This window comes from Otolemur garnettii, unplaced genomic scaffold (genome assembly GCF_000181295.1).
Source record: "Otolemur garnettii isolate 467f Iridium unplaced genomic scaffold, OtoGar3 scaffold00176, whole genome shotgun sequence".
NCBI classification, from domain to species: domain Eukaryota; kingdom Metazoa; phylum Chordata; class Mammalia; order Primates; family Galagidae; genus Otolemur; species Otolemur garnettii.
In genome coordinates this window covers 2,073,446-2,086,453 of record NW_003852571.1, presented here as the reverse complement: position 1 = coordinate 2,086,453, position 13,008 = coordinate 2,073,446, and the positions used below count along the sequence as shown (strand labels likewise).

At 45.5% G+C, this 13,008-nt stretch overlaps 1 protein-coding gene and 1 pseudogene across 2 annotated transcripts in view; both read left to right on the top strand.

Annotated features, from left to right (window-relative positions):
• Positions 1-5,715, top strand: part of LOC100962936 — a 9,106-nt pseudogene extending 3,391 nt beyond the window's left edge. Inside the window, exon 2 of the transcript XR_001161730.2 lies at positions 5,536-5,715. The product of XR_001161730.2 is annotated as a fructose-bisphosphate aldolase A-like (transcript). The remainder of the gene's footprint in view (positions 1-5,535) is intronic.
• The window catches only part of CEP192 (centrosomal protein 192), a 152,351-nt gene that overhangs the window by 131,530 nt on the left and 7,813 nt on the right, over positions 1-13,008 (top strand). The window contains exons 40-43 of the mRNA XM_023519469.1: positions 9,364-9,483; positions 9,925-10,046; positions 11,601-11,727; positions 12,164-12,222. Coding sequence (XP_023375237.1) covers positions 9,364-9,483; positions 9,925-10,046; positions 11,601-11,727; positions 12,164-12,222 — 428 coding nt within the window. The remainder of the gene's footprint in view (positions 1-9,363; positions 9,484-9,924; positions 10,047-11,600; positions 11,728-12,163; positions 12,223-13,008) is intronic.

The following is a 13,008-nucleotide window of genomic DNA, read 5'->3' as shown; positions in this document are numbered from 1 at the left end:
CTTGAGCCCAGGAGTTAGAGGTTGCTGTGAGCTATGCCACAGCACTCTACCCAGGGGGACAGCTTGAGGCTGTCTCAAAAAAAAAAAAAAAAAAAGAAATATGAACTCGCTCCTCCACACTTGTCAGGAAGGTGACCGGGGCAGACATAAAAGGTCTTAGTCAGATCTGGGTGGCACCAGAGAGTGGTCCCTAATAGATCGTGGAGATCTACTAGGAGTTCCAGGAACCAAGTACCTTTAGGGTGAATTCCTGAGGTCTGATTGTGCTAGCATCAATAACCTGCCATGTTACCTGAACAGGGAGACGGGGGCTGGCAGCAAGGGGAGTAGCTATTTTAAGGCAGAGCAAGTCAATATATAGTGCACATATAGTCACATCAAGGATTCTGGCATCTTTGCAGTTTGAGCTTCAATGGATTATCAGGGTCTCATTGGAGTTTCTACTCTGGGCTGTAGTCTTTGGCAGCAAATGGATCAGCTAGGCAGTCATGGGTGTAGTGGACCCACGATGCGATGCCATCTACTTTGAGTGCAGTGGGTGTCATCAGGACAACAGTGTAGGGTCCTTTCCACTGTGGTTCGAGAGTCTCGTGCCGGTGACGTTTTACATACACCCAGTCGCCAGGCTGAAATGCGTGGGGTTCAGGTGTGGGCCTGCTGTTGTACAGGGCAATGATCTTCTTCCAGTCTTCTTGCCAATATTTTTGATAACATTGTAAAGAAAGAACACAATTATCATCATGTTTGTCATTTACAGCTTGACTCAGTAAGGTGGGAACTAGGGGGTGGAGGTTTTCCATACATAATCTCAAATGGGGTCTTGCCTATGACATAGGGGGAATTTCTTACCCTATACAAAGCAAAGGGGAACAGAGACACCCAGGCACTGCCAGTCTCTAAAATTAATTTTGTCAGGGTTCCTTTCAAGGTCTGATTCATCCTCTCTACCTGTCCTGAACTTTGAGGCTGGTAAGCACAGTGTAGCTTCCAGTTTGTTCCCGTGGCCTTAGCCAGACTAGCTACTATTTGAGAAGTGAAGGCTGGCCCATTGTCTGATCCTATACTATTAGGAAGTCCATATCTAGGCATTATATCTTCTAAGAGTTTCTTGACTACAACTTGTGCTGTCTCTTGTTTGGTGAGAAAGGCTTCTACCCATCCAGAGAAAGTATCTATGAAAACTAACAGATATTTGTATCCATATTTACCTGGTTTGACTTCAGTAAAATCAGCTTCCCAGTATACACCTGGCTTGGTCCCACGTTGTTGTGACCCCAGGTTTTGGAGTTGTGGTTGACTATTGGTGAGGGTGCACGCTTTACAGAAAGCAACTATTTCATCAATTTTGGCATTTTGGCCTTGTATTTTGATACCTGTATGCCTGAGTAGATCTTTCATCTTCCTGGAACCCAGGTGTGTAGAGCGGTGCATCCACTGTAAGACTTCCTGCCCTAATTTTGCAGAAAGTAAAACTTTCTGTCACAAGTGAGCCACCACCCATTATACTGCTCTGGGGAGTGTACCATGGGGATCTGGTGCATCCACTGTAAGTCTTCAGTGGTAATTGGGAGCTTCTGGCAAGTTTGGAGATCCTAGATCTGGTATGTGGAGGGGAAGTTCTAGGCTTGTGTTTTCAGCCACTTGTCTGGCGGTTAAGTCAGCTAGTCTATTTCCCCTAGCCACCAGAGTATCTCCTTTCTGGTGCCCAGAACAGTGGATTACTGCCACCTTTTGGGGGAGCCAGAGGGCCAAGAGAAGGTCAAGTATTTCTTTGCGCAGTAGCAAATGCATACCAGCTGTCAGTATATATATTGAGTCTCTTGTCTTTTCCTAAGACAAGGGCCTTCGTGAGGGCTATCAACTCAGCCTTCTAGGCAGAGGTGCCGGCTGGGAGGTGATTAGCCCATACTACTTCAGTCTCAGTCACTACTGTTGCCCCAGCATACCTGTTGCCATCTTTGATGTAACTGCTGCTATTGGTGTACCAGGTCACCTCCGCATCAGGCAAAGGTTGATCTTTCAGGTTGTGGCAGGTATTGTGTACTTGTGCCAGGATCTCGGAGCAGTCATGAAGCTGGGTGTCCAGGTCTGGGTCTGGCAGAAGCGGGGCTGGGTTGAGCATTGCCTTAGGCGCAAACTGGATCTGAGGAGGGTTGAGCAGCAGACTCTGGTAATGAGTGAGTCGGGCATTGCTCATCCACTGGTCCGGGGGGCTGCTTCAACACCCCCTCTATGGCATGAGGAGTTGTAATTATTAGTTCTTGTCCTAGAGTGAGTTTGTCTGCATCTTTGGTGATAAGGGCAGTAGGAGATATAATATGCAAGCACGGAGGGCACCCCGCTACTACAGGATCTAGTTTTTTTGACAGATAAGCCACTGGCTGGTTCCATGGCCCTAGAGTCTGAGTCAACACCCCTTTCACTACTCCTTTGTGTTCATCAACGTACAGGTGAAAGGGCCTGGTAATGGGAGGAAGGCTTAAGGCAGGGGTGGGCAGTAGGGCCTTCTTTAAGGCGTGGAAAGCCTTACTTTGTTCCTCTGTCCATCGAAAAGGTTGAATTTTTTTAGTGGCTTCATACAGAGGTTTGGCCATTTCAGCAAAGCCCAGAATCCAGAGCTGGCAAAAGCCTGCTGAGCCTAGGAACTCTCTTAACTGCCCAGGCTGACATAGGCACTGGGATTTTCAGTACCATTTCTTTTCTGGCCTGGGTTAGCCACCACTGACCTCCCCCACCCCCAGTACATATCCCAGATAACTCATGGTTTGTTGACAAAGCTGAGCCTTCTTTGCTGAGGCTCAATAGCCAAGGGAGCCGAGAGTGGCCAGTAGGTCTCGTGTGCCTTGGACACACTTGGATTCTGAGTCTGTTGCCAACAAGATGTCATCTACACACTGCAATAGGGTCAGATCAGGGTGTGTCTTATGGAAGTCGCCAAGGTTTTCATGTAACACCTCATCAGAGATGGTGGGAGAGTTCTTGAACTCTTGTGGTAGGTGGGTCCAGGTGAGCTGCCCATGGGTGCCACATTCAGGGTTGCTCCATTCAAAGGCAAACAGAGGCTGACTCTGCAGGGCTAACAGGAGGCTGAAAAAGGCATCTTTAAGTTCTAACACTGTATACCATGTCTGAGTTGGAGTCAGTGAGCTCAGGAGAGTGTATGGGTTAGGCACAGTGGGATGGATATCTATTACCTTTTTGTTGACTTCTCTCAAGTCCTAGACAGGCCAGTAATCGTTTGTTAAAGGCTTCTTGACTGGCAACAGGGAAGTATTCCAGGCCAACTGACAAGGAACTAAAATTCCAGCCTCTTTAAGCCTCTAGATATGGGGCAGTATACCATTCCATGCCTCCTGAGACAGGATAGGCTGAGACAGGCATTCCATGCCTCCGACCCAGGTAGGCTCGGCCATTGGCTTTAGTTCTACTAGAATGGGAGGCTGATGCAAGGCTAGCCCAATTCCTCCGGTTTCTGCCCATGACGCAGGGTATTGGCGGAGCCACTCTGTCATGTCTTTGGGTGAGGGGGCTGGTTGAGGAGGCTGATGTAGCTGATATTCATCTTCTAAGCAGATGGTCAATACTTGGATTGGGTGCCATTGTTGATCAGTCACCTGGGGCCCGTTTTTCTCAAAAGTGATCTGTGCTCCTATCTTGGTGAGGAGGTCATGCCCCAAGAGAGAGTAGGGGCAGTCAGGAATAACCATGAACGCATGGGATACCCGACCCATGCCTAGGTGTAGTAGTCCATGAATACTGTTTAATGCCAGTGGCACCCTGCACCCAAGACTTCCAGAAATCTAGGGGCCATTTGTCTTTGATCAGAACTGAATGTTGGGCCTTGGTATCAATGAGAAAGTTAACTGGTGTCCCCTCCACTTTCAAAGTTACCTGGGGCTCAGGGAGGGGTCTCAAGCCCTGACCCTTCTAATCATTTAGTTCTTCAAGTTCTAACACAGGGACCCGGTCTCTCTGCTCTGGGCGCCTCTTCTTAGGGCACTTGCGGGCCCAGTGTCCACTCTCTTTGCAGTACACACATTGGTCTTTGCAGAGACGGGGTCTATTACTAGCTGGCAGGCCTGCCCAGGGGACTGTCTCCTTACCTTTTGCAAGGTAGTTTAGCTGTAGAGCTTTATCTTCCGGAGTTCCCGCAGTGGAGGCCAGCAAAATCCTCACCAGGTCTTGGGTCTGCTTCCTAGCTGTGTGTGACTGCTTCTCTTCTGGAGTTTCTCTATTGTTGTACACTTTTTCTGCAATTGTCAACAGATCCTGAAGGGATTGTCTACCTAGCTTGTCTCTTTTCTGAAGTTTCTGCCGGATGTCTGGGGTGGACTGATTGACAAAAGCCGTAATTACAGCGGGCTTACTATCTTCCACCTCTGGATCCATAGGTGTATAAGTGCAAAACGCCTCCATTATGCACTCTAGAATGCTGCTGGCGTCTCTGTCTTGTCCTGCACTGCACTGTATACCTTTGCTAAGTTGGTTGGTTTCCAGGCAGCCTTCCTAAGCCCTCTCATCAGAGTCCGGTGGTAAACTTGGAGCCTCTCCTTACCTTCAGCTGTGTTAAGATCCCAAGTGGGTCGGGTTAGGGGGAAAGCTGCATCAATCAAAGCCTGGTTAAGGGTAGGGGTCCCATCTTCTCCGGGGACTAACTTTCTTAGTTCTGCTAAAATTCTCCCCTGCTCCTCGGTTGTGAACAGGACCTGTAGGGGTTGCTGGCAATCATCCCAGGTAGGCTGGTAGGTAAAGAGAATGGAATCTAAAAGGTTAACAAGTGCAGTGGGCTTCTCAGAGAAAGGGAGGTTTTGCATTTTCCAGTTATATAAGTCACTGGTTGCAAAAGGCCAGTAATGCAGGGGCTGTTCTCCTTCCTTATCGGGAGGACCAACTACTTGAAGGGGGAGGGCCGTAGAGTCAGCGGTGACACAAGGCTGTTCTTGCCACACCCTCCAGCGAGTGTGGGGCGGGCTCCCAGCCAGGTTTCCTCTTAAAGGGACAGCTTCATTATCTGGCCCCTGTGGGTGAGGAGCAGGGATGTTCCAGTATGAAGGTGGAAAGAGGGTTTCTGGATCTGTGCCTCCATGCAAAACGAGGTATAAGGGGGTAGGGGCAGTGAGTTGCAGGGGCATGGGTTTCTTGGAGTATGAGGGTTTCTCTTTTAAGGCCATTATCTCTTTTTGGTCACTGGGACTCGGAGGCAGCATGGCCTTTGACCAGTCTGGTGGGTTCTCCACTAAGTCTTGCCATACAGTGATATATGGAATTTGGTCTGGGTGTCCTGTTCCAGCCTTGTAAACATTTTTAACCTGGAGAATAATTGGAAGATGGAGGGTGCCCTCTGGTGGCCAGCCTACATTAAAAGTCAGCCATTCGTTCCTGCAAAAGATTTCAAGTTTAGCTTTCTTCACTTAGGACCCATACTGCCGAGCTTGCCCCCTTGAAATCCTGGAAATGAACTAATGTTAGATTTAAAGGCGTTGTGTGTGTCTGACCCATGTCACCCACACCCTAAAACCACAAGCACAGAGCAAGGCATAGGTCTTATTCTTTCAACACCCCAAGTGGTCAGGCTGGGGCCGCACCAGCGAGTCTCTCTTCATCTCTAACCATGCCCACTAAACAGAGGTATTCTAAAGCTCCCCCCTCAACACTCTAGGCTCTTCCCCATCCCGCACTTGGAGAAGGGGGGCTCATCCAGGGCCCCAGGTGGTCTTGCCCATTGCTCTTGCCTCCCACATGACACTGTCCTGTGGTGGTGTCTGTATATGCTAATGCCATCACTCCTTCCAGCCCACTGCCAATAAATAACTATTTAAGGGAGGAAAAGAAAAGAGAATTATGAGTCATTAGCAAAATGCAATCAAAACCAGAAATGAAGTATCACGTAAGACCCACTAAGATGGCTATGATTTAAAAAAAAAGAAAAAAAATGCTAAGCATAAAGGCTCATACCTGTAATCCCACCAGGAGGATTGCTTATTCAAACTAGCCTAGGCAGCATAACAAGACCCCAGGTCTACAAAAAAAGAAAGAAAGAAAAATTAGCCAGGCGTGGTGTTAAGTGACTATAGTCCCAGCTACTCGGGAGGCTGAAGCAGAAGGATCACTTGAGCCCTGGAGTTTGAGGTTGCAGTGAGCTACAATGATGCCATGGCACTCTAGCCCAGACAACAGAGTGAGGTCCTATCTCAAAAAAGAAAAAAAGGCTCGGTGCCTGTAGCTCAGCAGCTAGAGAGCCAGCCATATACCCTGGAGCTGGCAGGTTTGAATCCAGCCCGGGCTCACCAAACAACAAAGACAACTACAACCAAAAAATAGCCAGGCCTTATGGCAGGCGCCTTTGATCCCAGTTACTTGGGAGGCTGAGACAAGAGAATCTCTTAAGCCCAAGGGTTTGAGGTTGCTGTGAGCTGTGATGTCACAGCACTCTACCCAGGGTGACATAGTGAGGCTCTGTCTCAAAAAAAAAAAAAAAATTGAAGCAGTAGTTCAAACAAATGCCTTTTCTTTTTTAAAGACAGAATCTCACTTTGTCGCCCTGGGTAGAGTACCGTGGTGTTATAGCTCACAGCAACCTCAAACTCTTCGGCTTAAGTGATTCTCTTGCCTCAGCCTCCCAAGTAGGTGGGACTACAGGTGCCTACCACAACACCTGGCTATTTTGTTGTTGTTGTTATCATTGAGCAGGCCCAGGCTGGGTTCAAACCCTCCAGCTCCAGTGCATGTGGCAGTACCCTAACCACTGAGCACAGGCACTGAGCCTACAAATTCTCTTAGCTCTGACTTCACAATAGTCAGAATAGGTGGAAAGAACCCAAGTGTCCATCAGCTAATGGAAGGATAGACAAAATGTGGTATATCCATACAGTGAAATATCTGGCAATAAGGAGTAAAGTTGCTGCATCCAGATGGGTGAACCTTGAAAACATTATGCTAAATGGAAGAAGCCAGTCACAGAAGACCACATATTGTATAGGAAATGTCTAGGATGGGCAAATGATAGAAACAGAGTTGATTAGTGGTTGCTAGGGTTGGGCTAAGGGTAGGGAATGGGGAGTAACTGCTAATGGCAGCCAGTTTCTTCTTGGATTGTTGAAAATATTCTAAGATTATATTATGGTGATGGCTACACAGCTCACTGGAATGGATGAATTTATGTTTTTGTTTTCTTTTATGTAATGGTCAGTCATGCATGGCCACAAAAGGGGAAACAGGAGAGGCACAGGAACACAAAGTGTATCCTCCCAGAAAGGAGGTGTCTACAGGCCTTGAAGGATCACAGGGAGAATGCCAGGGTCGTCAGACAGCAGAAGACAAGCCCAGGAAAGCTGAAACTGCAGGTTTTATTGGTGTTTCTACAGGAAAGGCAAGGCAGGGCAGGGTGAACAGTTGAGGATTGGCTAGTTTGAATAATTTATCACAAGCTATAAGCTAACAGGTGGTCTCCAGTTGCCTGGTACCTAGGCCTGGAATGTGTATGGCAGAGAAACATCACCTGGGTATGCAGGCCAGCTAGGACAGCTGTGGCTCTGTGTTGGTTGTTTTGTGTATCAGAGGCATGCTCCTGCTTGAGTCCTTTGCCACCTTCAGAGTTGGCTAACCCACCCAAGAAGGTTTTTTAACATGTCAAAACATACAGAAAATTTTTTTTTAAATGACACATATGGTATGTGAATTATACCTCGACGAAACTGTTTTTAAAACAGGGTGGAGGCTAGACTGTCTCCTAGGAATTTCTCCTCATCATACTACCATTGATCTAAAGTGGAAGCTCTGGCTCGGCGCCTATAGCTCAACCTGCTAAGGCGCCAGCCACGTACACCTAAGGTGGCGGGTTCGAATCCCCAGCCCGGACCCGCCAAACAACAATGACGGCTGCAACCAAAAAATAGCCAGGCGTTGTGGCGGGCGCCTGTGGTCCCAGCTACTTGGGAGGCGGAGGCAGGAGACTCGCTTGAGCCCAGGAGTTGGAGGTTGCTGTGAGCTGTAATGCCATGGCACTCTACCCAGGGGGACAGCTTGAGGCTCTGTCTCAAAAAAAAAAAAAAAAAAAGTGGAAGCTCTGCAGGATCTTTCATTTTTGTTGTGTTCATCACTGTTTATCTTGAACCAAAGTTATAATTATAGATATTCTGTAAATCACTAAATTTTAGATCTGGTTACTTAATTTGTATTAGGGGGAAAACAGCAAAGCACATGATTCTGAGACCATTTAGGAAAATATTATCAGCTAGCACAATTAAGTATACATGCAGTAATGATCCAGGAGAGAAAAAAGAATTAATTCATTAGTTACAACCTGCTTCATTGGAAGGGATCTAACTTTGATGAGGACTAAATGAGATAATGAACTTTAAAGTCCCCAGTGTGTTCCTCTTATGAAATATGCAGTAATCCTGGTTTTTCTCTTCTGTTTTATTTTGGTGTTTGAAGGGGTGTGGTTGGGGTTTTATGGAACTGCAGTCCCCAAGGGGTGGTTTTCACCCCTTCCTTCCTTTCTGTTTCCTTGTGAGCAGATTAATCCTTAGTGGCTGTTCTTATTTCCTGGTAGTCCTGCCTTTGCCTGTAGGCTTTCAGAAGCCTTGGCTGAGGCTTGCTGGGTTACTGTTTCTCAGGGTTTGTGTGGGCAGAAATTAGGTTACTTAACTGTTTTGATGTTTGAGTCCAGACTCAGGCATTAATTCACTTTTAAGTGATCTGTGTTATCTGTATATTATCAGTATAACCTAATTAGTGATCATTATTATCCACACTAAATTCTTTGAAGCTGAGGCTCTTAACTCTGGTAAACATTATAAAATGCTACTTTTAAAGATCGCAGTTTTCTCACTGAGCTTTTTACAGGTTCTGCACATGCAGGGACATCTATACAACTTTGAGCTGTATAGTCAGGGTACCTAGCAGTGACCAACCCACAGTTACCTGGTGTCTTGGTGCCTATCCTGTGCCATCCTACACGCTGTTCCCCACCTGGCTCTTACCACCTGCTGCTGCCAGACCTATGTCCTTTTATTGCCTGGCCAGCAGAGGGTGCCATGAGCACCAGGAGTAAAGCCGGGATTGCCCTTCTGCATTTGGACTTTCCTTGCCTACTTCTTGTGCTTGACAGCACCAGAACTTTTTAATCCCCCAAAAGCATTTTAAGGGGTATGTTATATAAAGCCAGAAACAAAAGTGTGCTTTGGATCTGATAATGTAACAAGACTACTGGAAATGAAATTGATCAAATTCTTTAATTACTGGGAAAATGCAAAAGCATTTGTTCCTCTTATTTTTTCATACCAAAGCTTTGAATTGGTGATCTAACTACATGTGTTTTGTGATCAGTGTGTAAATTTCTCTTCTGGGTGTGTTTTATAGATTTCCATCACGTTTTTGCCCAGGGATAGAGGGGATTATGCCCAATTTTGGGATGTTGAATGTCACCCTCTTAAAGAGCCTCACATAAAACACACATTGAGATTTCAACTGTCTGGACAAGTGAGTATTACACTGAATTTAAGTAAATTATGGTGTGTATGTTAAAAACAAGTGAAATTGACAAGAAAGCTGGCTTTAAAATGCAAGGTATTTTCCTAATATTATCCCAGTTTAACTCATTCTTTTGTATTGCCTCATAATCTTAATTTTTTGTCTTTATTGGTTGGCATGTTTGAGATCAGGTTTTGCTCATTGTGCATGTGACACACATAGCCCATGTTTGACTTAACTTTGTAAAATACTGTGTGTGCACTCTGGCACTTCCGTGTGTGCATGTGTGAATAGATAGAACACAGTAGAGTTTGCAATTTAGAGAACTTAAAAATGTTAAGTCTCCTTTAAAAAAAGTTTAAAGAAAATGGTAGAATTCAAATAGATAAATGTCTGTGTATTTTCCTAGTGTGTTTATTTTCCCCCACCCTGTGATTTTTTTCCATACAGAGTGCCAAAGCAGAAAATGAGGGTGAAAACGTGTGCATTTCCAGAGATTCTCTCATTAAAGTAGATAATTTAGTTAAGCCCCGAAGACAAGCTGTGTCAGAGGCTTCTGCTTTTCTACCTGTGTATGTCATTTGTGATTTTTTTTCTAGTAATTTATTGAGGTTCAATCAAATGCTTCATGACTTATTTATGAGTTCACATGGGTTACTACCACTCTAGTCATAGAACAGAGTGTTTTTCTTACCTAGAAAATTGTTATATTTTCTTTTACAGTTGAGATTTGTTCTGTTCTCTAATTTCTGTCATCACGGGTTAATTTTGCTCGAACTTCATATACATAGACACTGTGTGTCTGGATTCTTCTCAGCATGTTTTTTGCCATTTATTCATGGTATCAAGTGTACCTTTACTTTGTTCCTTTTAAACATTTATTATTTAATTAAACATCACAATTTATTTTCATGTTCCCATTTGGATTTCTTACAATTTAGAGCTATGGACATTGTTGGATGTGCGTATCTGTAGACATACTTATAAAAATATCTAGTTTTAGGCAAAATTGCTGGGTCATACAATAAGTGTGTGTTTAAGATAAACTGCCAAATAGTTTTCCCTAAGCAGTTACTATTTTACATTTCTATAAACAGCACATAAAAGTAGCTTTTTTGTTTTGTTTTGTTTTCCTCAGACAGAGTTGTTCTGTCACTCTGGGTTGGGTGCCGTGGCACCATAGCTTACGGCAAACTCAAACTCCCGGGCTTTAGCAGTGCTCCTGCCCCAGCCTGGCCAGTAGCTGAGACTCTAGGCATCCACCACTATGCCTGGCTAATTTTTCTTTTCAGTAGGGATGTGTCCTCACTCAGGCTGGTCTCCAACTCCTAAGCTTAAGGAATTCCTGCTTTGGCCTCTTGAAATTAGATTCTTAAAAATGATAAAATGACAAGGTTTGGTGGCTCATGCTTGTAATCGTAGCATTCTGGGAGGCTGAGCTGGGAAGGTTGCTTGACTGCAGAGCACGTGGGGAAGCTAGAGGGTGGGGGCAGGGTGCAGACCACACTGGGCCTGGTCTGGGCCAAGGGGGCAGGGGCTTTTCTCACAGCTACCAGAGGTGGTGGTCAGAGTTGAGTCTTTCTAGAAGAATCCACTGGCTATAGTGTGTACTAATTAAAAGGAAGCAAGGGTAGATATGACGAAACAAGCCAGAGGCTGCTTTCAAGGAACTGAAACCGGTGACCATGAAGAGGGTGGACAGATGAAGGAGCACCCAGGGTTGGGGGGATTGGTTCGTGATTGCCCCGTGGTGGGCAAGGCCTGGACACAGAGGCTGTGGGGAGTGAGGGGCTAGGTTCAGCTCTGTCTTTGTGTAGACAAGGGAGGTCTTGGGGCTGTCCGGAGAGGGAGGCTCTCCGGGGGAGGGAGGGGAGAGAGGGGATGCCGTTCCCAGCACAAAGGGACTCAGGGCTCGGATGGGATCCTGGTGGCCTGGGGGTCTCATCCTGAACCCTCCATGGGTGTCCTGCCAGTGTTGCTTTATTATGGAGTCAGAAATTGCCGTCACAGAATAAAATGGGTTGTGAGCAGCAGCACTAGTTAATGCAATACTACGCCATTTAATATAAAAAGTTTAAATTACTGTGGATTTTAAATAGTACATTTAAAACCTATCCCCAAAGCAGGCAGCTCCCCGCAGCCGTGCGTGGAGTCTACGCCCCGGAGGACTTGTACAGGTTCCTGCCCACCGCGGTGGGGGAGGCGCGGACGCTCAAGGTCAACCTGCGCAATAACTCCTTCGTCACACGCAAGGTGAGTGGGCGCGGCCAGGAGAGTCCTTGTGGCTGGAAACCAGTTCTATAATTTTTATTTAAGTTGTAATGAAGAGTTAATTTTCACAGAATGCCTTAATGCTGTATTTGAAAAGAAACTCACTTAAGTTCATGATCCTTTATTTGAAAGTCAGAATTTTTTTTATATTTTGATTTTTAACTTTGCTTTTCTCTTTTCTCTTTCTTCTGTGCTATCACATAGACATATTTCTGGATATTTGCTTTAGTCAAAATTAGAGTAAATTCATGTTAAAATTCCCTTCAATATATTTTTAGTCCATCAGCATTTGTTGTCTTACCTCATCTTGTGGCAATATTTACAAAATATATCTTTAAAGAAATGCATAGTTATTTTATATATGTGCTAAAACATCTACTTTGTGTAATCTTATGAAGTGTTTTCTATTAAATTCCAGCTGAAGTTTTTAAGTCCCAGAGAGCCGTTCTATGTCAGACATTCCAAGTACTCCTTGAGGTGAGTTATCATGGACCACAGTGCTGATTGTGGGGCAGGACTTTGCTCCTGGGGAGTTAGGGCTGGTAGGGGTCTCCTGTTGCTGCCCGGCACCGGGTTCATAGCTGGTGCCAAAGGAAGTCCAGCACAGGCATCTTCTCAAGCAGCAAAGGAGAAAAAGGGGCTGCTGGACAAATGCCTGATGCCCGTCCACAGTGCCGTTTGCACCTGGGATATGACTCCTTTTGCCAACCACATAAGCACATAAAGCCTTAATTACCCTGTGATAAACTTTTAGAGTAATTCCTGTTTCAAATGTTATTTTCACTGCTAAGCTAAGAATCAAAGACTTAAATTTTTAGTAATTAGGACAGAAACTCTCCTAGGTTAGTAGGGAAAGCTCCTGTTGTCCAATTGTCATTTTTCAAATGCCCAGTGTTCTTTTTTTTTTTTGAGACAGTCTCACTATGTTGCCCTCCGTACAGTGCTGTGGCGTCACAGCTCACAGCAACCTCAAACACTTGGGCTTAAGCGATTCTCTTGCCTCAACCCCCCAAGTAGCTGAGACTACAGGCACCCACCACAACACCAGGCCATTGTTGTTTGGCAGGCCATGCCTGCATTTGAACCCACTCTGGTGTATGTGGCTGGCACCCTAGGGGCTAAGCTACAGGCGCCAAGCCAAATACCTTGCTAATTTTCCATTTCTATATCATGTCCATTTAGTTTGCAGTCGCAAATTGTATTGTTACTGTTATTTAGAATTTAACAGTAGGATTCTCTTGTACTAAATGCTGAAGAACAGGG